At 36.0% G+C, this 19112-nt stretch overlaps 1 protein-coding gene across 1 annotated transcript in view; it reads right to left on the bottom strand.

Moving 5' to 3' along the window:
- Nucleotides 1-19112, bottom strand: part of LOC126027864 (bifunctional heparan sulfate N-deacetylase/N-sulfotransferase 3) — a gene marked incomplete at its 5' end in the record, with an annotated part of 137302 nt that overhangs the window by 28383 nt on the left and 89807 nt on the right. The window contains 2 exons of the mRNA XM_049786902.1: nt 1249-1345; nt 5063-5245. Coding sequence (XP_049642859.1) covers nt 1249-1345; nt 5063-5245 — 280 coding nt within the window. The remainder of the gene's footprint in view (nt 1-1248; nt 1346-5062; nt 5246-19112) is intronic.

Below are 19112 nucleotides of genomic sequence, written 5' to 3'. Positions count from 1 at the left end.
CCAGGACTGATTTTGAGAGCAAAGCCAGGAGTAACTCCTGAGAATCTTAGGATGTGGCCACAAAACACAAACAAACATAAAAAATAGAAATGTTAACAATTCAGTTAAGAACTAAGGAAATATTTGTCACCATATATAATGCTGACCATATATGGTCATATAATGGTTTATAATTAAACCATGTTTTATTTTCTTTTTCACTTTGTTAAAGATTTATACACAGTATCAAGTTAGGCAAAGACTGTCAAGAATAAAATGTTTTATTCTGCTATAGTAAAGTATTGGGTAGGACAAGGTTAAAAGGAACACTTACATACTTGGTGTCAAAGTAAATTGGTTGAGCCATTACAGAAATCAAGATGGCTGTTCCTCCCAAACTTAAAGTAGATATACTATGTGTTCCAGCAACTCCTCTACTAGTTACATACCATCAGGAAAGAAAAGATAATTTTCAAAGAGATATGACTACCTCTATCTTTTTTGTAGCATTTTTTTTTTGGCTACACCTGGCAATGCTCAGGGGTTACTCTTGGCTATGTGCTCAGAAATAGCTAGCTCCTGGCAGGCACGGGGACCACATGGAATTCCGGGTTTTGAACCACCGTTGGTCCTGGGTCGGCTGTTTATAAGGCAAACAGCCTATCGCTGTGCTGTCTCTTAGGCCCTTTTTGTAGCATTTTTACAGCCATTTATGGACACAAACTAAATACTTGTCACTGCATGAATGGATTAACAGATTGGTATGGAGTGACACAATGTGATGCTATTCCCCCATGAGATGGGAGGATATCCTGACACTTATAACAACATAGATGTACCTGGAGCATATTATGCTAAAGAGGAAGAGAATGACAAGCACTCTATATTGCTGATTTTTGGAATTTTCGATGCAATATTCATTAAAAAAGGTTAAATGGGGATTACCCAGGAATAGGAAGATAGGGAGATGACACTGGTAAAGAGCACAAACTTGCAAGGAATAAATAAGCTATAGGAATCTTATAGTCTGATGATAGGTAAATGTATCATAATTACATAATATCATAAATATGTCAACAAAGACATAATTTATAAAATATCAAATTAACAGTAAATTCACACAGTGTTCTATGTCATATATTCCTTTGACATGTGTTATCTGCTTATTAACATTTACAGGAAATTAGAGAATTCATTCTGACAAAAACTCATTTTTTTATACTAGAATGTTTGCACTATTTGGTTGATTACAACATAAAAAGTTCTTACCAGTTTTTTGGGGTCCTATGACCAAGAATTTTGGTAAGCGATCACAGGTTTTTTCTTTTGACCAAATGTCTCTGTGGCGTTTGTCATCACAAGGATTCTAAAGGTAAGAATAGTTGAGAGGTGTCACTTTTTTGGCATGTGAATTGTATGTTTTGATGACGACACTAGTGTCCCTCCTTTGAAGTGAAATCCCTAAGAGACCCATGGAATGTTTCCAGTAACTCCTTTTCTTTTTTGAAATTAAGTATCTCCAGAGGACTACACAGGGCATGTTTTCTACTTCTAACTATGGATAAGAGCTGACTGACAAACATTTGTATAGCTGCTAGCAGGTTTGTGTTAATTGTCTATTTAATGTTCATGAATGTGAGGTGTATGTTTGTGTGGGTTCTTATGCAGGTGCCTGTATATGTGTATATGTACATTTTAAATAGATGAGTAGAATCAGTATTTCCCAGTAGTGAAGTAGTGAAGAGACAAAGTCTTAAACATAAGATAAACACACTGAAATCTAAGGTGCATATTTTTTTTACAGGTGCTTTCACATTGTGCTTCAAAGGTGAGAATCCAGGGTCTCACAGTGGAGTCACATCTCTAGCCTCAAGGTACTGATTTTTAATGTTTTATTTTTAAGTTAAATTTAAAATGTTGTTATTGATGAAATTATAATATTGTTATTGATGATTTCTCATGAGAGGAATCCAACAGCACATCTGTCTTGTTCAACAGAATGGGTAACTGGTGTGTGGAACCTGAGTTGGACTACCAAGTGATGATTAGTTGCCTGGACTACAGACTGATGGTCAATCACAATTTTTATTAGGGATCTGTCTACTTTTATAGATTGTATGGTTAGGTATACATGGGTAGAGAAAGGGGAACGGTTGTCAAAGAAACAAAGAGAAGAAGGATAGAGATGCATATATGCTGCAATAAGATGAAGCCAACCACTAGAAATTTCTAGTTAGCTCAAACAGTCAGGTTCATTCTGTTCTGGGTCTAAGTCTTATACTGTCTCCAGAGCTGTTGTCTTGTTCCTGGAATTTTCTCACTGGTGGACTGGTCTGGGAATATGGGCCATGGTCATAGTTGAACTCCAACAAAACCCATCATCAAGAAATATATTTTTAATGAAAGTACCTTTAAACTTTTCTGCTTGTACTTCAAAGATATAGCCTTAATAATACTGTAAAAGATTTCAACTTCCCTTCATTTATTTTTAAACTTTAGTAAATATATAGGCAAAATTATAACTTTAGAGATCATGAGGCCAACAAAAATAAACTTCACCAAACAGGTAAAATGATGTAAAAATTAAATTACATTCTTTAAATTTTTTCTTACTCTATAGTACTTAAACCAGTATTTTCTATATAAGATGAATTTAGAATGATCGTAATTTCTTTTGCAAAGTTCTCTTTCTCCCTTTTCCCCTTCCTCTTTGCTTTACTTTTTTTGGTTTTGTTTTGTTTTGGGGCTACACCCAGTGACACTCAGGGGTTACTCCTGGCTATGTGTTCAGAAATAGCTCCTGGCTTGGTGGACCATATGGGGCACTGGGATTGATTCCAGGTTCCTCCTGTGTCAGCCACATGCAAGGCAAACACCCTACTGTTGCACTATCATAGCTTCGGCCCCTACTTTTCTTTTTTTTGTTTTTTTCTTTTTTTGTTTTGGACCAGGTCCTTTGATACTCAGGGGTTATTCTTGGCTGTGCCTTCAGGAATCACACTCCTGGTGGGCTTGGGGGTCTTTATGGCATGCTGGAGATTCAACCAAAGTTGGCCAATTCCAAGGCAAGTGTCCTACCCACTGTACCATTGCTCTGATCCCTGACTGCTTATTTTCATTGAGGACTAACAAGGGAACTTCTCTGGCTGTTGTTTTGGAAGAAATTTTATTTCAAGCTTGTTGCCTGAAACACAATTGATTATACCTTAATAACAAGGTAGTAGTAAATAAGCAGGAAAATTATATATCTTTCTAGTGGCTAACATTTGGTGCTATTTTGTAGTTGTTAAGATAAAATATGTGTGCTCAAATACAAAGAAATAAGAAACTATAATTCCCAAACCACTAACTTTTGCTTAATAAATGTGCTGTTATTTCTCATCTTTGGGATATTTTCTTGGTTCAGAAAGTAATTAGCTCAAGTTCCAAGCTGGATGAGTTGACTATAGAGGTCAGAGCTTTACTGTAAGATCAATTTGTGAAGTCCATTGAGTTTTTCTGAGATGTTTGTGCCTGAATCACTGCTCTGGAAGTGACTTCCTTTTTTTTTTTTTTTTTTTTAACTGAGCCATACCTGGTTGTTCTCAGGGTTGGTTCTCTCCTGGCTGCATTCAGAAATCACTCCTGGTAGGCTCAGGTGATCATATGGGATGCCAATGCTTGAACTTGGGTCAGCTACATACAAGGAAGGTGCCCTCCCCTGTTCTGACCCCTCTGGAAGTAACTATAGAATGTTCTTAAGAACTGTGATTAAGTATTTAGTCTCATTCTGCCCATGCTAGATCTATGATTTGGTGAAATGTCTCAGCCTTTCTGTACTTCAGTCCTTCACTTGTAAAATTAAGATAATTGAACCCTACCTAAAGAGGTATTTACCAGAATTAAATGTGCTAACATATATAAGGAGTCCAGTCTGACACATAGTAAACACTATGTAAGGAGTTTTTAAGATTTGTTATATGTAATAATAGATCATATAATAATGAATTTAGTTTAAACTAGCGCTCTACAATTCTGGGATGTATGAGTCCAAGTCCTTTGAAATTGGACATTATGTCTGAAACAACCTGAAAATATAATATTTATGTTATATTTTCCTTAAGATAAATGACTTTTGCTATAAAATAAATCCATGTAATCCATGTTTGAAATTATGCCTAATTAATACGTTTGAAATTGCCTATATTTTTTGTGGCAGCTGATATACTCAGTGGTACAGAGCCAGCTGTCAGTCTTAACTTTTGTTATTCAGCCCTTTAATGTCATTTGTGTCTTAGTGATAAGGGGTTGTGCTGCTGGCTGACTTGTTTACTATCTGCCTAATACAAAGCTTATTTGCTATCTTCTGCTCTTTCAGTCTATCGCGGACTGAAAATGGATCCCTTATATAACTTAATACAGGTTAAGTTATCCAATTAACCCCTCACTGAGTTTCAGAATTCCAGGTAATCATTTTAAAATTTTTAAATTAGGGTACTATAGTTTATTAAGTTGTTCATAATATAATCGTAGGCATATTGTGTTCCAACCCCAGTCCCACCACCAGTGTCAACTACCTACTACCAATGTCTCCAGGATCCTCAAGTTTGGTTATTATAGTTTGGCTTATATATAACCTGTTTTCTGCAGCATATATGCATTCACACCATCACACCACTGATATTACTCAAAAGTTTTAGGCATAATACTTCAAAGTATTAGTTATACATAATTTCAGACATGGATACTTTTTTCATGGAAAAATCATTGATCTTAAGAGAATATGTACATAAAAGTGACATTAATATATGTATTATTTGTACCACATATAATATATATATATATATACAAACATATGTACACACCACACATCTATAATGCTGGTGCGCCAGAGGTCCCATATTCTAATCAACACAGGAATGGAGAATTTTGTCCAATATGTATCAATAATATAAAACTACATTAAAGAAGAAATAGATTCTTAAATCTAAAAACATTTGCTTCCTCTGAAATAAACTTTCACTTTTCAGATTTGGATTATATTATAAAACTAAAATATTTTTGTTGGAATATTTAATTATGCCAACAATCAAACCAAGCTTACCTGCCAGAGAGGGTCTTTTTGATCAGGAAAGAGCTCAAAGTACTTGTGAGCCAGTTGCACTGGAGGCAGTGTCTGAAGTCGTAAATTGGTCCAGCTCTGCACGAAGTTGGCCAGGTTTACAAATGTGTACAAGCCCAGTCGGTCATTTCCATAGTTGGACAAATGGGTCATGAAAATGCTGATCTGAAAAAGGCAAATGTACTGTGCAAACAAGCTTTTGAACTCTAGATGGCAGTACAATTATAGTGATGCACTTTTTTCTAAGTCTGCTCTGGATTTTAATTCATGGCATGTTTTTGAGTTTTGGACTTATCCCCAGTACTCATTATGTCAATGAAGAATTATGTATATGTCATTGGGAAAACCTGATGAGCATTCTTATATTTGATTGTATTTCATTATAAAAAGTGCTATATATTCATGTTGATGCAATGAGATTGATGCCAAATATTCACTCCTGAAATGGCCTCCGAATGTGTAGACCACTCATAATTTGAGGCAGCAAGATTCTCTGAAGGTAGATTGGCACACATCACAAAGAATGAGAACAAGCAGTGTCGGTGGGAATGTGGAGAGAAAGGAACTCATCCACTGCTGGTGGGAATGCTGTCTAGTTCAACCTTTATGAAAAGCAATATGGAGATTCCTCCAAAAACTGGAAATCGAGCTCCCATACGACCAGCTATACCACTCATAGGAATATACCCTAGGGACATAAAAATACAATACAAAAATCCCTTCCTTACACCTATATTCATTTCAGAACTATTTACCATAGCAAGACTCTGGAAACAGCCAAGATACCCTTCAACAAATGAATGGCTAAAGAAATAGTGGTACATATACACAATGGAATATTATGCAGCTGTCAGGAGAGATGAAGTTATGAAAATTTTCCTATACATGGATGTACATGAAATCTATTATGCTGAGTGAAATAAGTCAGAGAGAGAGAAAGATGCAGAATGGTCTCACTCATCTATGGATTTTAAGAAAAATGAAAGACATTCTTGCAATAATAATTTTCAGACACAAAAGAGAAAAGAGCTGGAAGTTCCAGCTCACCTCATGAAGCTCACCACAAACAGGGATGAGTTTAGAGAAATAACTACATTTTGAACTATCCTAATAATGAGAATGTACGAGGGAAATAGAAAGCCTGTCTAGAGTACAGGCGGGGATTGTATGGGGAGGAGGGAGATTTGGGACATTGGTGATGGGAATGTTGCACTGGTGATGGTTGGTCTTCTTTACATGACTGAAACCCAAACACAATCTTGTATGTAATAAAATTGTTTAAATAAAAAAAAAAAAGATTCTCTGAAGGTTAGAACTTTAGAATTTGAAAACAATAAATTTGTTTTATAAGGCAGATTTTAAGAGAACTAGTATAAATGGTATAGATATTGTCAACTAGATATCTTCTGATTTGTATTTATTAGACAACATAATGACAAAAGACTAGTGCCTGATAATTTTTCTAAAATTAATTATGAAATATTTCCATCAATATACTCTCAAACCATTTTTCATATTCATTTATCCAAGATATTTATGTTTCCAAAATCAGAGGCTGGAGAGATAATATAGTGGTTAGGGTACTTGCAGTTGATCCCTGGCATTCCATATGGTCCCCTGATACCCACCAAGAATAATCCCTAGAGCATGGCGAGGTGTGCTCCAGAAACAAACAAGATGAAATATATCTCCTTCAGTAACACTCTTTAATGCTTAGTTACCAACTTTTTATCTGAATTAATGCATAGAAAAAGACACCAATGCCAACATGAGAAATTTATTAATGCGATAAATTAAGTTCTTTAGAGTTGATCAACACTTCGATGCTATCGTGTCCCACTGGTGCCCATTCTCCATCAATGTATTGAATTGGTCTGGAACATATATCAGAATTTAGCTTTTTAAAGAATGAAATGACTTTGGCTTCTGACATTTTTATAGGTTTCATGTAGATCTCATTATAAGTCAACCTTTTAATATATTACATCATCCTTGATCATATGATTGGCCCCATTTACCTGATTCTTTTGCCCTTTTATGGTAACCATAATTTGCTTTAGAGTCTAACAGCTTTTTTTAAAAAGCTTATTTATTTATGTACCACATATGAGTGAAATGATACCACATTTTTTTCCTTTCATTTGTAATGAGTAGGAAGATTTAATTTCATGTTGTGAAAGATAAGTAGTATTCCTTTGTATAACTACAGAACACCTTTATCCAATTGCCTATCAGTAGGGTATTTCAAATTCTTGGCAATTATATTGGTTTGATGAACATGAGGATACATATATCTCTTACTATTAGTATTTTCTTGATCTTTGAGTAAATACCCAGAAGTAGAATAATCATATGCAATTTAAATTAAAATGATATTTTAGATAATAGCCAAGTAAATATTACTGATAAAAAGTAATATGTTGTTTTGATTTTCATTTAACTAGTAATTAGAAATTATGAAGATTTATTTGTGTATCTGTTGACCATTTGTATGTCTTATTTAAAAAAATAATTGTTTTGGGGTCACACTCAGCAGTGCTCGGGTTTACTCCTGACTCAGGATCTTTGTCAGGGATCACTACTGGCAAGACTTGGGGAAACATAGAGGATTCTGGGCATTGAATTTGGGTTGACTGCGTGCAAGGCAAATGCCCTACTACTGTACTATAAATCTAGCCCTGCATGTCTCCTACTAAGAAACCCTCACAATTAAAAAATATTTTTATTCATTTTTGTGAATTCTACATATTTTAGGCATTTGTATCTTGTCTGGTGTATGATGTGCAAGGATCTACTCCCATTCAGTAGAATGCTTTCCTGTTTGATGACAGACTCTATGCAGAGGTTTTTAGTTGGATATAGTATTAATGTTCATTTTTGCTTTTGTTTCCCTTAACAGTGTAGTTGAACCTGAAAATATGTTTCTGTTGTCATGAAGAGTATTTCCTGTTTTATTTCTATGTGTTTTATTACTTCAGGTATGCAACATTTTAATCCATTTAGAATTATGTTTTGAATATGCTATTAGATAGTGATCTAGCTTCATCTATTACATGTGGCTATCCAATTATCTGACACCTTTTATTACAGTGATTTTCCATTGTTTATTCCATGCCATAGAATTAGTTTTTACCTGGAACTTCATTTTTTTAATCATCTTATATTTTACACTCCTCTTTTGTAGTTGTTTTTTCATAGTTTTTAATGTTTTATTATCCGATTTTGGCTTTTCATTTTGTTTTATTTGGTGGACACACCTTGCTATGTTTAGGATTACTCCTGGCCTTGTGTCATGGGTCATTCCTGGCATAAATTGCGGGTCCATATATTGTGCTGGGGATTAAACCTGGGTCAGCCATGTTCAAGGCAAACAACCTACCCTCTGTAGGTTATTATTATTATTATTATTATTATTAATTTATAGTTTCTATTCATTTTTGAACATAAATTTCTTATTAACTTTGAAGTAATTGCACTTTATTTCTTATTATGCTTTTTTTTTTTTTGGTTTTTGGGCCACACCCATTTGACGCTCAGGGGTTACTCCTGGCTATGCGCTCAGAAATCGCCCCTGGCTTGGGGGGACCATATGGGACGCCGGGGGATCGAACCGCGGTCCTTCCTTGGCTAGCGCTTGCAAGGCAGACACCTTACCTCCAGCGCCACCTACCCGGCCCCTCTTATTATGCTTTTTATAATAAAATATTTGTATGCATTTTGAATATAGTCTTGTTCTTGAGCACATAGTTAAGTGAAATGAATTTTAATTTTTCAGGATATATAGCCAGTTATAGTGTTTTTCTATAGCATCATATCTCTAGAGATCCATTCTTTGTTGTATTCTGATAAGAAATTGGAATTAAATTTTTTTTTTAACTCAGGGATTACTCCTGTCTCTGCGCTCAGAAATCACTCCTGGCAGGCTTGGGGGACCATATAGGATGCCAGGAATTGAACCCGGGTTCGTCCTGGGTTGGCGACGTGCAAGGCAAATGCCCTACCACTGTGCTATCTCTCCAGCCCAACGTTAAAAATCTCTGTTTTAAATGACTGTAATAGTTTTTGTTGGTTAATTTTGAAAAATGGGAGTATTTTGCTTAGACTTTTCAACTGAAAGGAAACCATTGTAACAGGTATGTTGCTATAAAAAGAACATAAAATGATTCATGTGATAATAATACTTTCCAAAAATATGTTATGTGACTAACAATATAAGAGCTGCTATAATCTTCATAATGTCTATAATAGGTTCATTAGGAGACTAAAGAAAATATGGAAGGAAATTATTGAGGTAAAGTGCCAATTATGAGAGAAAGATTATACAAGATTTGGTATAGTGAATTCAGAAAAATATAATTACTAAATCATGAATAAAAGGTAATCACATTATTCTATATTCTATTAAACAAATGCAACAGAATTTCATGTGAAAAGCTTCAACAATTGTGATCAATAACATATTATTATGTTATTTTCACTCTTCCTTAATATGTAATAAAACTTAAAACTTTAGCAACAAATATTTTTTCAGTACAATGTTCAACAACCTTCATTGTGTGCATTTCTGTCACCAATGTCAAAAATTTCCCTCTCACCTCCCTCCCCATGCTCTTTTCTCTCCACTCAACCTCACTACCTGCTTCTGGGCCAGACATTTTACTTCTCTCTCTCTCTCTCTCTCTCTCTCTGACACTGCGCTTTGCACTACTGTTAATTAAGAAGTGTCATGCATGTCACTTTCATAGTAGACCCTTATTCTAGCACCTTAACTACTTGGATGAATGAAACTTGGGGATATTATTTTGCCTGGAATTGGGACTTTTATCAGAAATAAACTTTCTGTTTTGGAAATTACCCATGTAGCAGGGCAGACATCCAATTTTTGAACTTCTGATTATTATAAAAGTTACTTTATCATTTTATAATTCTCATCATCTTTTCTTGTAGTCCCTATTTCACTCATTATTTCTGGAGCTACACTTTCCATTTTACCCCATAGTCTTTGGAATCCACATGTAATCTATCTCCTCTACATATGAAATTAGATCATTATCTCCTCCTATTCTTCCACCTGGCATTAATTTGATTGCTTGAGTAGTTAGAGAAATGCCTAGAGAGATTGGACACATGTAACCTCCCTGAGTTTTGTTTATTATTTTTCATTTAGTAATATTTGAACAATAAGCAAAAAAAGTTAGCTATCATGGCAATATTTGTTATCCCTATTTTAATCTAGGGTATGTATAATATCATTTCACTAATTGGCAGTTCACCATTTGAAAATAATTACTGCATGGGAAAGAAAGACAACGAACACACTTGAAAAAATGACCAGCCAAGAAAAAGTAGATATTAACCTTTTCCCTAACAGTTAATTATAATTGTAAGAGTACTTCAGAATTGAAGAACTTTTTTAAAGGATGGAGTTGATTAAAATAAATATTTTTATATTCCAGTAATGAGGAAAATGTCAAAAGAAGGCACAACTGTATTTTACAAGAGTTTTTTTATTATAAGTGTATTAGGAGAAATTAGTTGTAGCAAAAATTAATGAGAGTTTTAGAAACTAAAATTATTGGAGACTGAAATAATAAAGTTTATTTGAGTAGTGGTTGATTAAACTTCTCTCTGAGCCCGGGGGTGGCTCAAAGGGTAACATGCATGATCTTGGGTCCCACATGGTCCTGGAAGCATTGCCAGGTGTGAATAATTTTCCCCCAAGTTTATTCTAGCTTGATAGATTCTAATTGCGTATAACATGACAAAGTACTTACTGCAAAGGATAATGTTATCTCCCCTACTGTCTTCCTGTACAGGGAAAACCCAATTTTACCTTACTGTGTGTTTCTTCCCTGTTAGTTTCCTTTTCTATTCACATGAAAGACTACACATATGGTTCCCAAATGTGTGGAAGTTTCTCTCCACACCAGCAATTCTTTATGACACCAGCTGGCTTCCCTACAGTTTGATTAAATTCTGACATCATCCATTTGAAGGGAACCTCAGATTCACTCAGGTTATGAGCTCAGTTCTGCAAGACTTCCCCTTCCCTGTCAGATGTCAGCTGTGAGTACTGTTGTCCAGGCTACTAATTTGACTTGTGAATTTGAGAAACCTTGAGTCAGTTATTTTTTTCAGTGTCAACTTCTCTGGTAAGCCTTTTCTAGTCTTTAGCAAACCTTTACAATGATGTATGTGCTGCTCCATCTTGAGTCCCATTTTTCTCTCAGCTCCAAGTTATGCCACCTTGGTTTCCACTTAACTATTTTTTCTTTTTTTTCGGGCCACACCCATTTGATGCTCAGGGGTTACCTGGCTAAGCGCTCAGAAATTGCCCTTGGCTTGGGGGAACCATATGGGACACCGGGGGATCAAACTGCGGTCCTTCCTTGGCTAGCGCTTGCAAGGCAGACCCCTTACCTCTAGTGCCACCTCGCCGGCCCCTTAACTATTTTTTTAAGCCACCTTCTTCTATTGTCTGTTAAACTTCGTTTCCTATCAATAACATTTTGACCCTCAGAATCTGTACACTTGGTCAGCACAATGTTGAGAGAACAGGTTCCTGCTACCTGCTGCATTTGGTTTTCACAATTAAACTTGGACTTTAATTAATTAGAATAAAAATAAAAGTATTATAATAAAACTATATCAAAGGGTGGTTGTGATAATGAAATATTGTTAATCAAATCAATTTCAAACACTAACATATGCATAATAATTGCTTAATACTAGTCATTGATTGTTGGGTCCCGTTTACTCCTTTATTGGTTATTTGTGTATCCTCAAAGAGCTCCCAGAATGAGAAATTGATTCCCATCCCTTATCTCCTTGTTGGGGGAGATCTTGGTAATATTTATCCACGGCAAATAATCCACACAGACAGGAGGGTAAAGGGGTAAAAAGGTTGAGCCCAGAGAGTCCTTTGTCAGCCTACTACCAGCTCCAAAAAAACACCTGGAGCCAGCCAGTAAACTCTGCCAAAAGACCCTGAACAGCTCGCTCCCAAACTATTTGGCTCTCAACAGCGTCCCCGCCTGGAAGGTCAAGGTGGGACAACAGGCAAAGACTAATCTTATGGAAATGTTTTCATATACAACAATTGATTATTCTGTTATATTGCTCTTAGAGAAATAGAATTTCTCAGAGCACCTCTCCCTCTCACTTCTCTCTCTTTGTTTATATGACTGATTCTACCCTCTACCAGGTAATATTCTTTGGTCAACAACTTGAACTTCTCATTATAACCCAGTCTCCCAAATCATCTTTCTTTTTCAGATTCCACAAATCTGATATTTGGGATAAGTTCGACATTCAGTTTCCTTTCCTCCACATTTGTACTGTTATAGCAAAGAGAAAGAAAACATGAACTTCTGTGGAGGCTAGTAATACAACATAGACACCTGGTCCCAGTCTACATTTTATTCCTGGATCCTTTATCTCATCATTCTTCATCACCTCACTCTTCAATTTCCCTCATCAGTTAAGTCAAGTGTTCATCTCTGTCTTGAGAACCGCTTCTAGATTTCCTGCTCTTCTTCATCCTGTAGTTGATTGAAACCTCATCCCTCCAGGTAACTTGACCTTACCTGCAAGACCCTGCCCATTTCTTGGGAGGGGTCTTGGAAAAGGTAGATAAGGCCTTTGACCCAGGGGATTAGCTCTCTGCCCTTTTGGTCTTTGACCAGCATGAAGGTCAAATGGAAGATGGCTGAAAGGAGTTAAGATGCAGGGCTAGCTAAGAATAGCAATTGTTTAAAAGGTTATAATATAGGCCACACATGTGGTGGATAAGGCATGAATAAAGCTGATGCTTCCCGATGCCTGTCTCTGGATGAGTCTGATTCCGCCGTTCACCTAAACCTGGGACCCGCCAGCTAAATGGGGGTTGCGGAGCCACGTGGCCTGGGATGGCAGAGAAAAATCCTTCCATCCATCCTTTACCATCCAGATCCATCTTTAATTATTTAACACTACAGCTGATCAGGTCATGAGTATCAGGGAGCAAAGTCCATTTAGTTCAACACTTTCAGCCATCTTCCCTTCTAACAGCCAGATGTTCTTCAAGTTTGACTGCAGATATCTTAGATGTTAGGCAGAGATATTCCATTTTATATTCAAGATAAGAATATCTCTGCTTTTCATCTGAACTATTTCATCTCCAGAGAGATCTCATTCTGGCAAATATTTATTTTTTCCTCCTCTATTTTTAATTTGCTGTTGTTCCTTCACTGATATCAGGGAACGTTAGAGTCTCCCTCAGCTCAGGATCTCTCTTAATTTTTAATCATTCCTTGCCACATCCTTCAAAGGAGCATTTATTGGTTTTGTCTTTACTCTTCACCCACTCTCTCTATTTGTAAAGTCCTTTGTAATTTCGCATTTGTCTCCATCTGCCACTGAAAATGCCCTGTCAAAGTTGAACTTGTTCCCAGCTGTGAGACAGATGATTATAAGTATGTCCATCTCTTGAGAGAACCACAAGCCAGACTCTTCCATGTGGTCCTATGGCCCTTGGAGGGCTGAGATAAACAGTGGGTGGTCTTCATCATCTTCCATTCCACAGAGAGCTGGCAGTGGACAGAGCCCATGTCCCCATGTGCCTGCTCACAACCTTCTTCAACTTCCATCTAGAGTATTTTACTTTGGGTGTGGATGAGAAATGAACATATTTTAGGACAGCTTGTCTAGGACAAGCTTTTAGGACAATTGTCATGGTGCCAATTGTCTTTAATATTTTTGTACTATTACAACTTTTTTGGCCACAGCCAGTAGTGCTCAGGAGTTACTCTTGGCTCTGTGCTTAGGTAGACCATATGGAGTGACAGGAATTGAATCTGGTTGGCCACATGCAAGGCAAAGCTATGTGATGGCTCCAGTTCCTATTAAAACTGTTTTGTGCTAACAATTACTTTATCATGCTGTCTAATAAGAGATAAAAAGATCTACTTTTATTTATAAGGTTTAACTCCCCTGAGTACTGGTTTTTCTACCTAGCTTATACCTATTTCATCATTTAAAAAAATCTCTAAGGAGAGAGTTCAATTGCAGAATCATTTGGCTTAAAGTGCTCTTAATATTTAGAATTTGAAATCTGATGTGCTTGAAAGGAAAGCTAGAAGAGTAAATCAATTGCTCTCAATTAGGAACAGGTTTTAAAGTACAGCAAAGAGGTCAGTGTAATTTAAAGCAATTTAGCTTGGAAACCGTTTGTCTCTTTTAGAACATTTTTGTCTCTCAGTGAATTTTTCTGGCTATACATTTAGAGCTGCAAGTTTGCCCTTTTATTTGAGGCTAATGATTGATGATCAATTAACACTGCTGTTAGGTGCCAGAAATAATTCTATTGGAGTAAAGCATTGCTATCACTTGAGCTGCTGAACAAATGTTCGTATACCATGAGAATGGCTCCAACTCTCAGAACACCAATTTTTGATTGATTTCTCATCACCCCTGGGGGGAGTCAATGTTCTGATATTCCTACATTACTCCAAAAGATCCTGTTGTGCTTCCTTAGAAACCAGATTATAGCTGTTTCTGTTCTATTGGACTCCAAGAGCAAGAGGATAATGAATACAGTTACAGCTCATGATAAACTTAAAATTGATGCATTCAGAAAATTTCTTATTAGGCAGGAATGTAGCACAAAAGCTACATTCAATTTTGCAATGAAAATATCTTGTTGTTTTTTTTTTTTTAGCAGAACATTTGGCCACTTAGTTTTAAAGCACTGTATTTGTCGCAAAATAAAAAGAGGAAATGAAATCCCTTGAAAGGTGTTTAACTTAACAGCAAACAACGATGTCTATTTAAAAATATCATTTAATGTCAGTGAGTTAGGGATGTAGAAAGCCTGTCTGGAATACAGGCGGGGGTGGGGGAGTGAAGAGATGGGAGCATTGGTGATGGGAAGGTTGCACGGGTGAAGGGGGGTGTTCTTGTTATGACTGAAACCCAACTATAATTATGTTTGTAATCACAGTGTTTAAATAAAGAATTCAGTTCAAAAAATAAAAAAAAGAAAAATATTTAAGTATATGGATCTGAATAAAACTCTGATTTTGGCTTATTTGTCAATTATTAATTAGGTGATTTATATTAACTATATATGTTAATAGACCTGAATTCACCTTGTTGGAGAGGGAAATCAACATACTAAATAGTTATATTTACTTTTTGAGTTAACAAAGATGGGTTCTAAAGACCTAGTGCTTAATTGTTGCTAAATATTCAAAAACCATATCAACTTTGGAGAACCACCCTAAGTTATTTGTAAAAGGCTTAAAATGCTACAATACTTTCAGAGTATTAATTCTGTAACATTAGAACTCTGCATTGAGAGTTTACTGTGTAGAGAAAGGAAAGAAAAAATAATAGCAAAGAATAAACACTAGATATTATTGAAATCATTCAGGTGTCTCTATGTTTAATCAGAGAAAAATTCAAAAAATTCATTTGTATTGCAGTGAGCATCTTTTACTATTTTGATTGGAAGACATTTTAAGAAATAAAGTTTACTAAGTGAGTGTTCATTCAGGATTTTGAGGGAGCGAGGAGATGACAAAGCCAGACACAAATCAGCTAAGGTGCTGTGTGAAAACTTAGAGGCAAGATACCTAGACAGAGTATTTCCACAGAGATGGCAAGAGTTGGAGATAAAGAGATTGCAAACCTTCATGAGTCACAAAAACTAGAGGTCATCTACTACTGGCTAGCAGCTCTAGTGAGAAAGACAAGACAGAGGCTTCTTTCTAACCAGAGAGTGAAAGGTGACGTGGCCACTAAGGTGAAAACTAAATCACACACATATTTTCAACATTTGTGACTATATTTGGTCTATAATCAACTTTGACTTTAAATGACAGGTCCTTTAGAATAATTTTATAGATGAATCAAGCTACTGCTTAATGGTGTTATAAAATGAGTTATAAGTCTGCAAGTTAGTTTTTCTAGGAATTAGAAGGTAATGAAACTTCTTAAAAAGAGGTAGTTTATAAAGGTTTCCTTTTCCAGTCTGCGAATCTTCCCTTAGGAACAGCTATTCAGATCTGCACAGAAGAGATACAGAGATATAAAGAAATACAAAGAGACTAATTATGGTTATAAGAGCAGAAAGAGATCGTCTTTTACTACAGGTAGTATCTTCATAATGACTTAAATTTAGTAACTGTTGCTTAGTAATTGTGTATAAGAAAATCATCATCATCATCATCTAGCAAGGGTTTATATATTAGGAATGAGAAAGAGCTGCCAGGGTTCTGATACATAATTCATGATATGCCATTCTAGAGAATAGGACCTGATGAATAAGAAAGTACATGTTATGTAGATGGGAAGGAGTAGTGGGAAGAAGTTAGGATTCTCTTGTGCATTCCCACTATAAAGATAATTTCAATACCTTTCAATTTTTTTGTTCCATTTGAAGCTTTCTATGTAGTACTATTTACTACCTTGAGAAAAGCAGTAAACTTTCTGGTGTTTTGTGGCTCAACAGTAAAGATGGAATAATAAGTATATGTCTAAAGACTCAGACCAGAACACAGAATTTCTAATTTTATTTCAGCCATTTATTTCTTTACTCCATGCAATGCATATCACTATACTATTTCATCCTTAACATTGTACACATTTTTATTATTTCCCCTTTTTTTGATTAATAATGATTTCTTTATTTAAGCACTGTGGTTGTACACATTTTTCTTCATAGCAACCCATATTTTTCTTTCTACTAAAAGAATAATTACCAACTTTTGATGTCTATCTCATATCTTAGCTACCACTCAGATTTTGGGCCTCACTGCATATTTTTTTTGGTAAATAATATTGTGTTGAAAGAAGGAAGGGTTAAAATATCTTCTTTCTTTGTTTTTTGTTTTTGTTTTGGGCTACACCCAGTGATGCTTCAGGTATTACTCCTGATGATGCTCAGAAGACTTTATTGTAGGCTGGGTATTGAATTGGCCCTGTGCAAGTCAAATACCCTATCCACTGTACTGTCTTTCTGGTCCTTCTCTGTTCTTCATTAACATATTTTATAATTTAAAATTTGTATTATTACACCATGATTTACCAAATTGTTCATAATACAGTTATTTCAGGCATTAGTTTTTCAAACACCAATTCCCTTCACCAGTGTTCCAATTTTCCATCCTTCACCCTCGCCTGCCTCATTGTAGGCACAAATAGATTTATTTCATATAGTTTGTTACAATACAAAGGTAAAAAGAATGATCAAAATTCAGGTCAACAAGGGTTGATTTTAAATAACTGTTTTATCCATGGTGTTACTAAAGTCAGAGTCCATGGATTTTCTGGGCTGTGGTTGTGCTAAATGAACCTTCTGTGTTATTGTTCAGGCTCACTGAACTTTGTAGATTTCTTTTACTTTCCCATCAGATTTCTTCTGCTTCTCCTACTGAATTACACTATTATAGAATTTTGAGGTGTCTAAGTGACTGCATACTTCAGGATCTGTAGATCTAAAACAAATTTGGTGACTTGGCATTTAGACGTTGTGAAGCTGGGCTGTTCCTGTCAGAGGCTGTCAGGTGTGGTGAAAGGTTGTTGTGATTCATGCAGAAAGGGGACTATGCTCCACCCTTCCTAAAAGTGCCACAGAGATATCAATCCAGAGCAGACAATCTGGTAGAATCAGTGGCCATTGTTTTCTTTTGGAGCTTTGTAAAGGAATTAAACCATTTTTCTGTTGGGAAGATGGTGGGTGTGGGAGGAGCTGCTGGGTTTTCTGGTGGTAGGGGTAGGGATTATGGGGGTAGAGACTCTGCTCATTCAGTTCTTTAATCAAGAGACAATGAATGTCTTCTTCTTCTTCTTCTTCTTTTTTTTTTTTTGGCAGTGCTCAAGGGTTACTCCTGGCAGGCTCAGGGGACATTATGGGATGCCGGGTCTGTCCTGGGTCGATTGCTTGCATGGCAAAATGCTCTGCCACTATGCTATCACTCCAGCCCGAGACTGAATTTCATTCATTCCTGTATGTGTTCTAGTAAAAATATTCTGTTTTTAAGAGTAAGTCTATGTAGATTTTCCTCTTTATTATTTAAACATAAAAAGAAGAAATGATATATATACTTATATGCTTTCAGCCGTTCCTTTCTTCCTTCCTTCCTTCCTTCCTTCCTTCCTTCCTTCCTTCCTTCCTTCCTTCCTTCCTTCCTTCCTTCCTTCCTTCCTTCCTTCCTTCTTTCCCTCCCTTCTCTTCCTTCCTTCCTTCCTTCCTTCCTTCCTTTCCTTCCTTCCTTCCTTCCTTCCTTCCTTCCTTCCTTCCTTCCTTCCTTCCTTCCTCCCTCCCTCCCTCCCTCCCTCCCTCCCTCCCTCCCTCCCCCCCCTCCCTCCCTCCCTCCCTCCCTCCCCCCCTCCCTCCCTCCCTCCCTCTTTCTTTCTTTCTTTCTTTCTTTCTTTCTTTCTTTCTTTCTTTCTTTCTTTCTTTCTTTCTTTCTTTCTTTCTTTCTTTCTTTCTTTCTTTCTTTCTTTCTTTCTTTCTTTCTTTCTTTCTTTCTTTCTTCTTTCTTTTTTTTCTTTCTCTCACTGTGCTCAGTATAACTCTTCACTGTACTTAGGAAATCCTATGTAGTATTGTTGATCAAGCCAGGGTGAGCTGCATTCAAGGCAAATTCCTTAAACCCTGTAGCGTCTCTCCAGTTCCACACTTTTAATTTCTCAAGTTAAAGCTTAGATATTGTTCAATATGAGTATATAAGTATTATTATATCTAATATTAGCTATGGTATAATGTAATACATATAATTATATGTATTATTTCATGCATTAAATGAGTGGACAGAATATGACAAAATATGTAAGGATAAGTATGCTCACATTTTTGTTTTCTCCTAAAACTTAAAATCAATGATAACTAAAAGTTAAGTAGAAGTGACATATTTGGTAATTTACAAAATATTGTTCCAAAGTTTTGACCTCTATCATGAACTCTGTACTAGAGGTTATTGTATATGTTAAAATACTTGTAGTTTCTTCCCAGAGTGAGAACTTATCTATGAGAACCTCTTTGATACTT

The sequence above is a fragment of the Suncus etruscus genome, chromosome 14, assembly GCF_024139225.1.
Source record: "Suncus etruscus isolate mSunEtr1 chromosome 14, mSunEtr1.pri.cur, whole genome shotgun sequence".
Lineage (NCBI taxonomy): Eukaryota > Metazoa > Chordata > Mammalia > Eulipotyphla > Soricidae > Suncus > Suncus etruscus.
The sequence above is the reverse complement of the archived record's forward strand: the minus strand, read 5'-3'. Positions and strand labels throughout refer to the sequence as shown.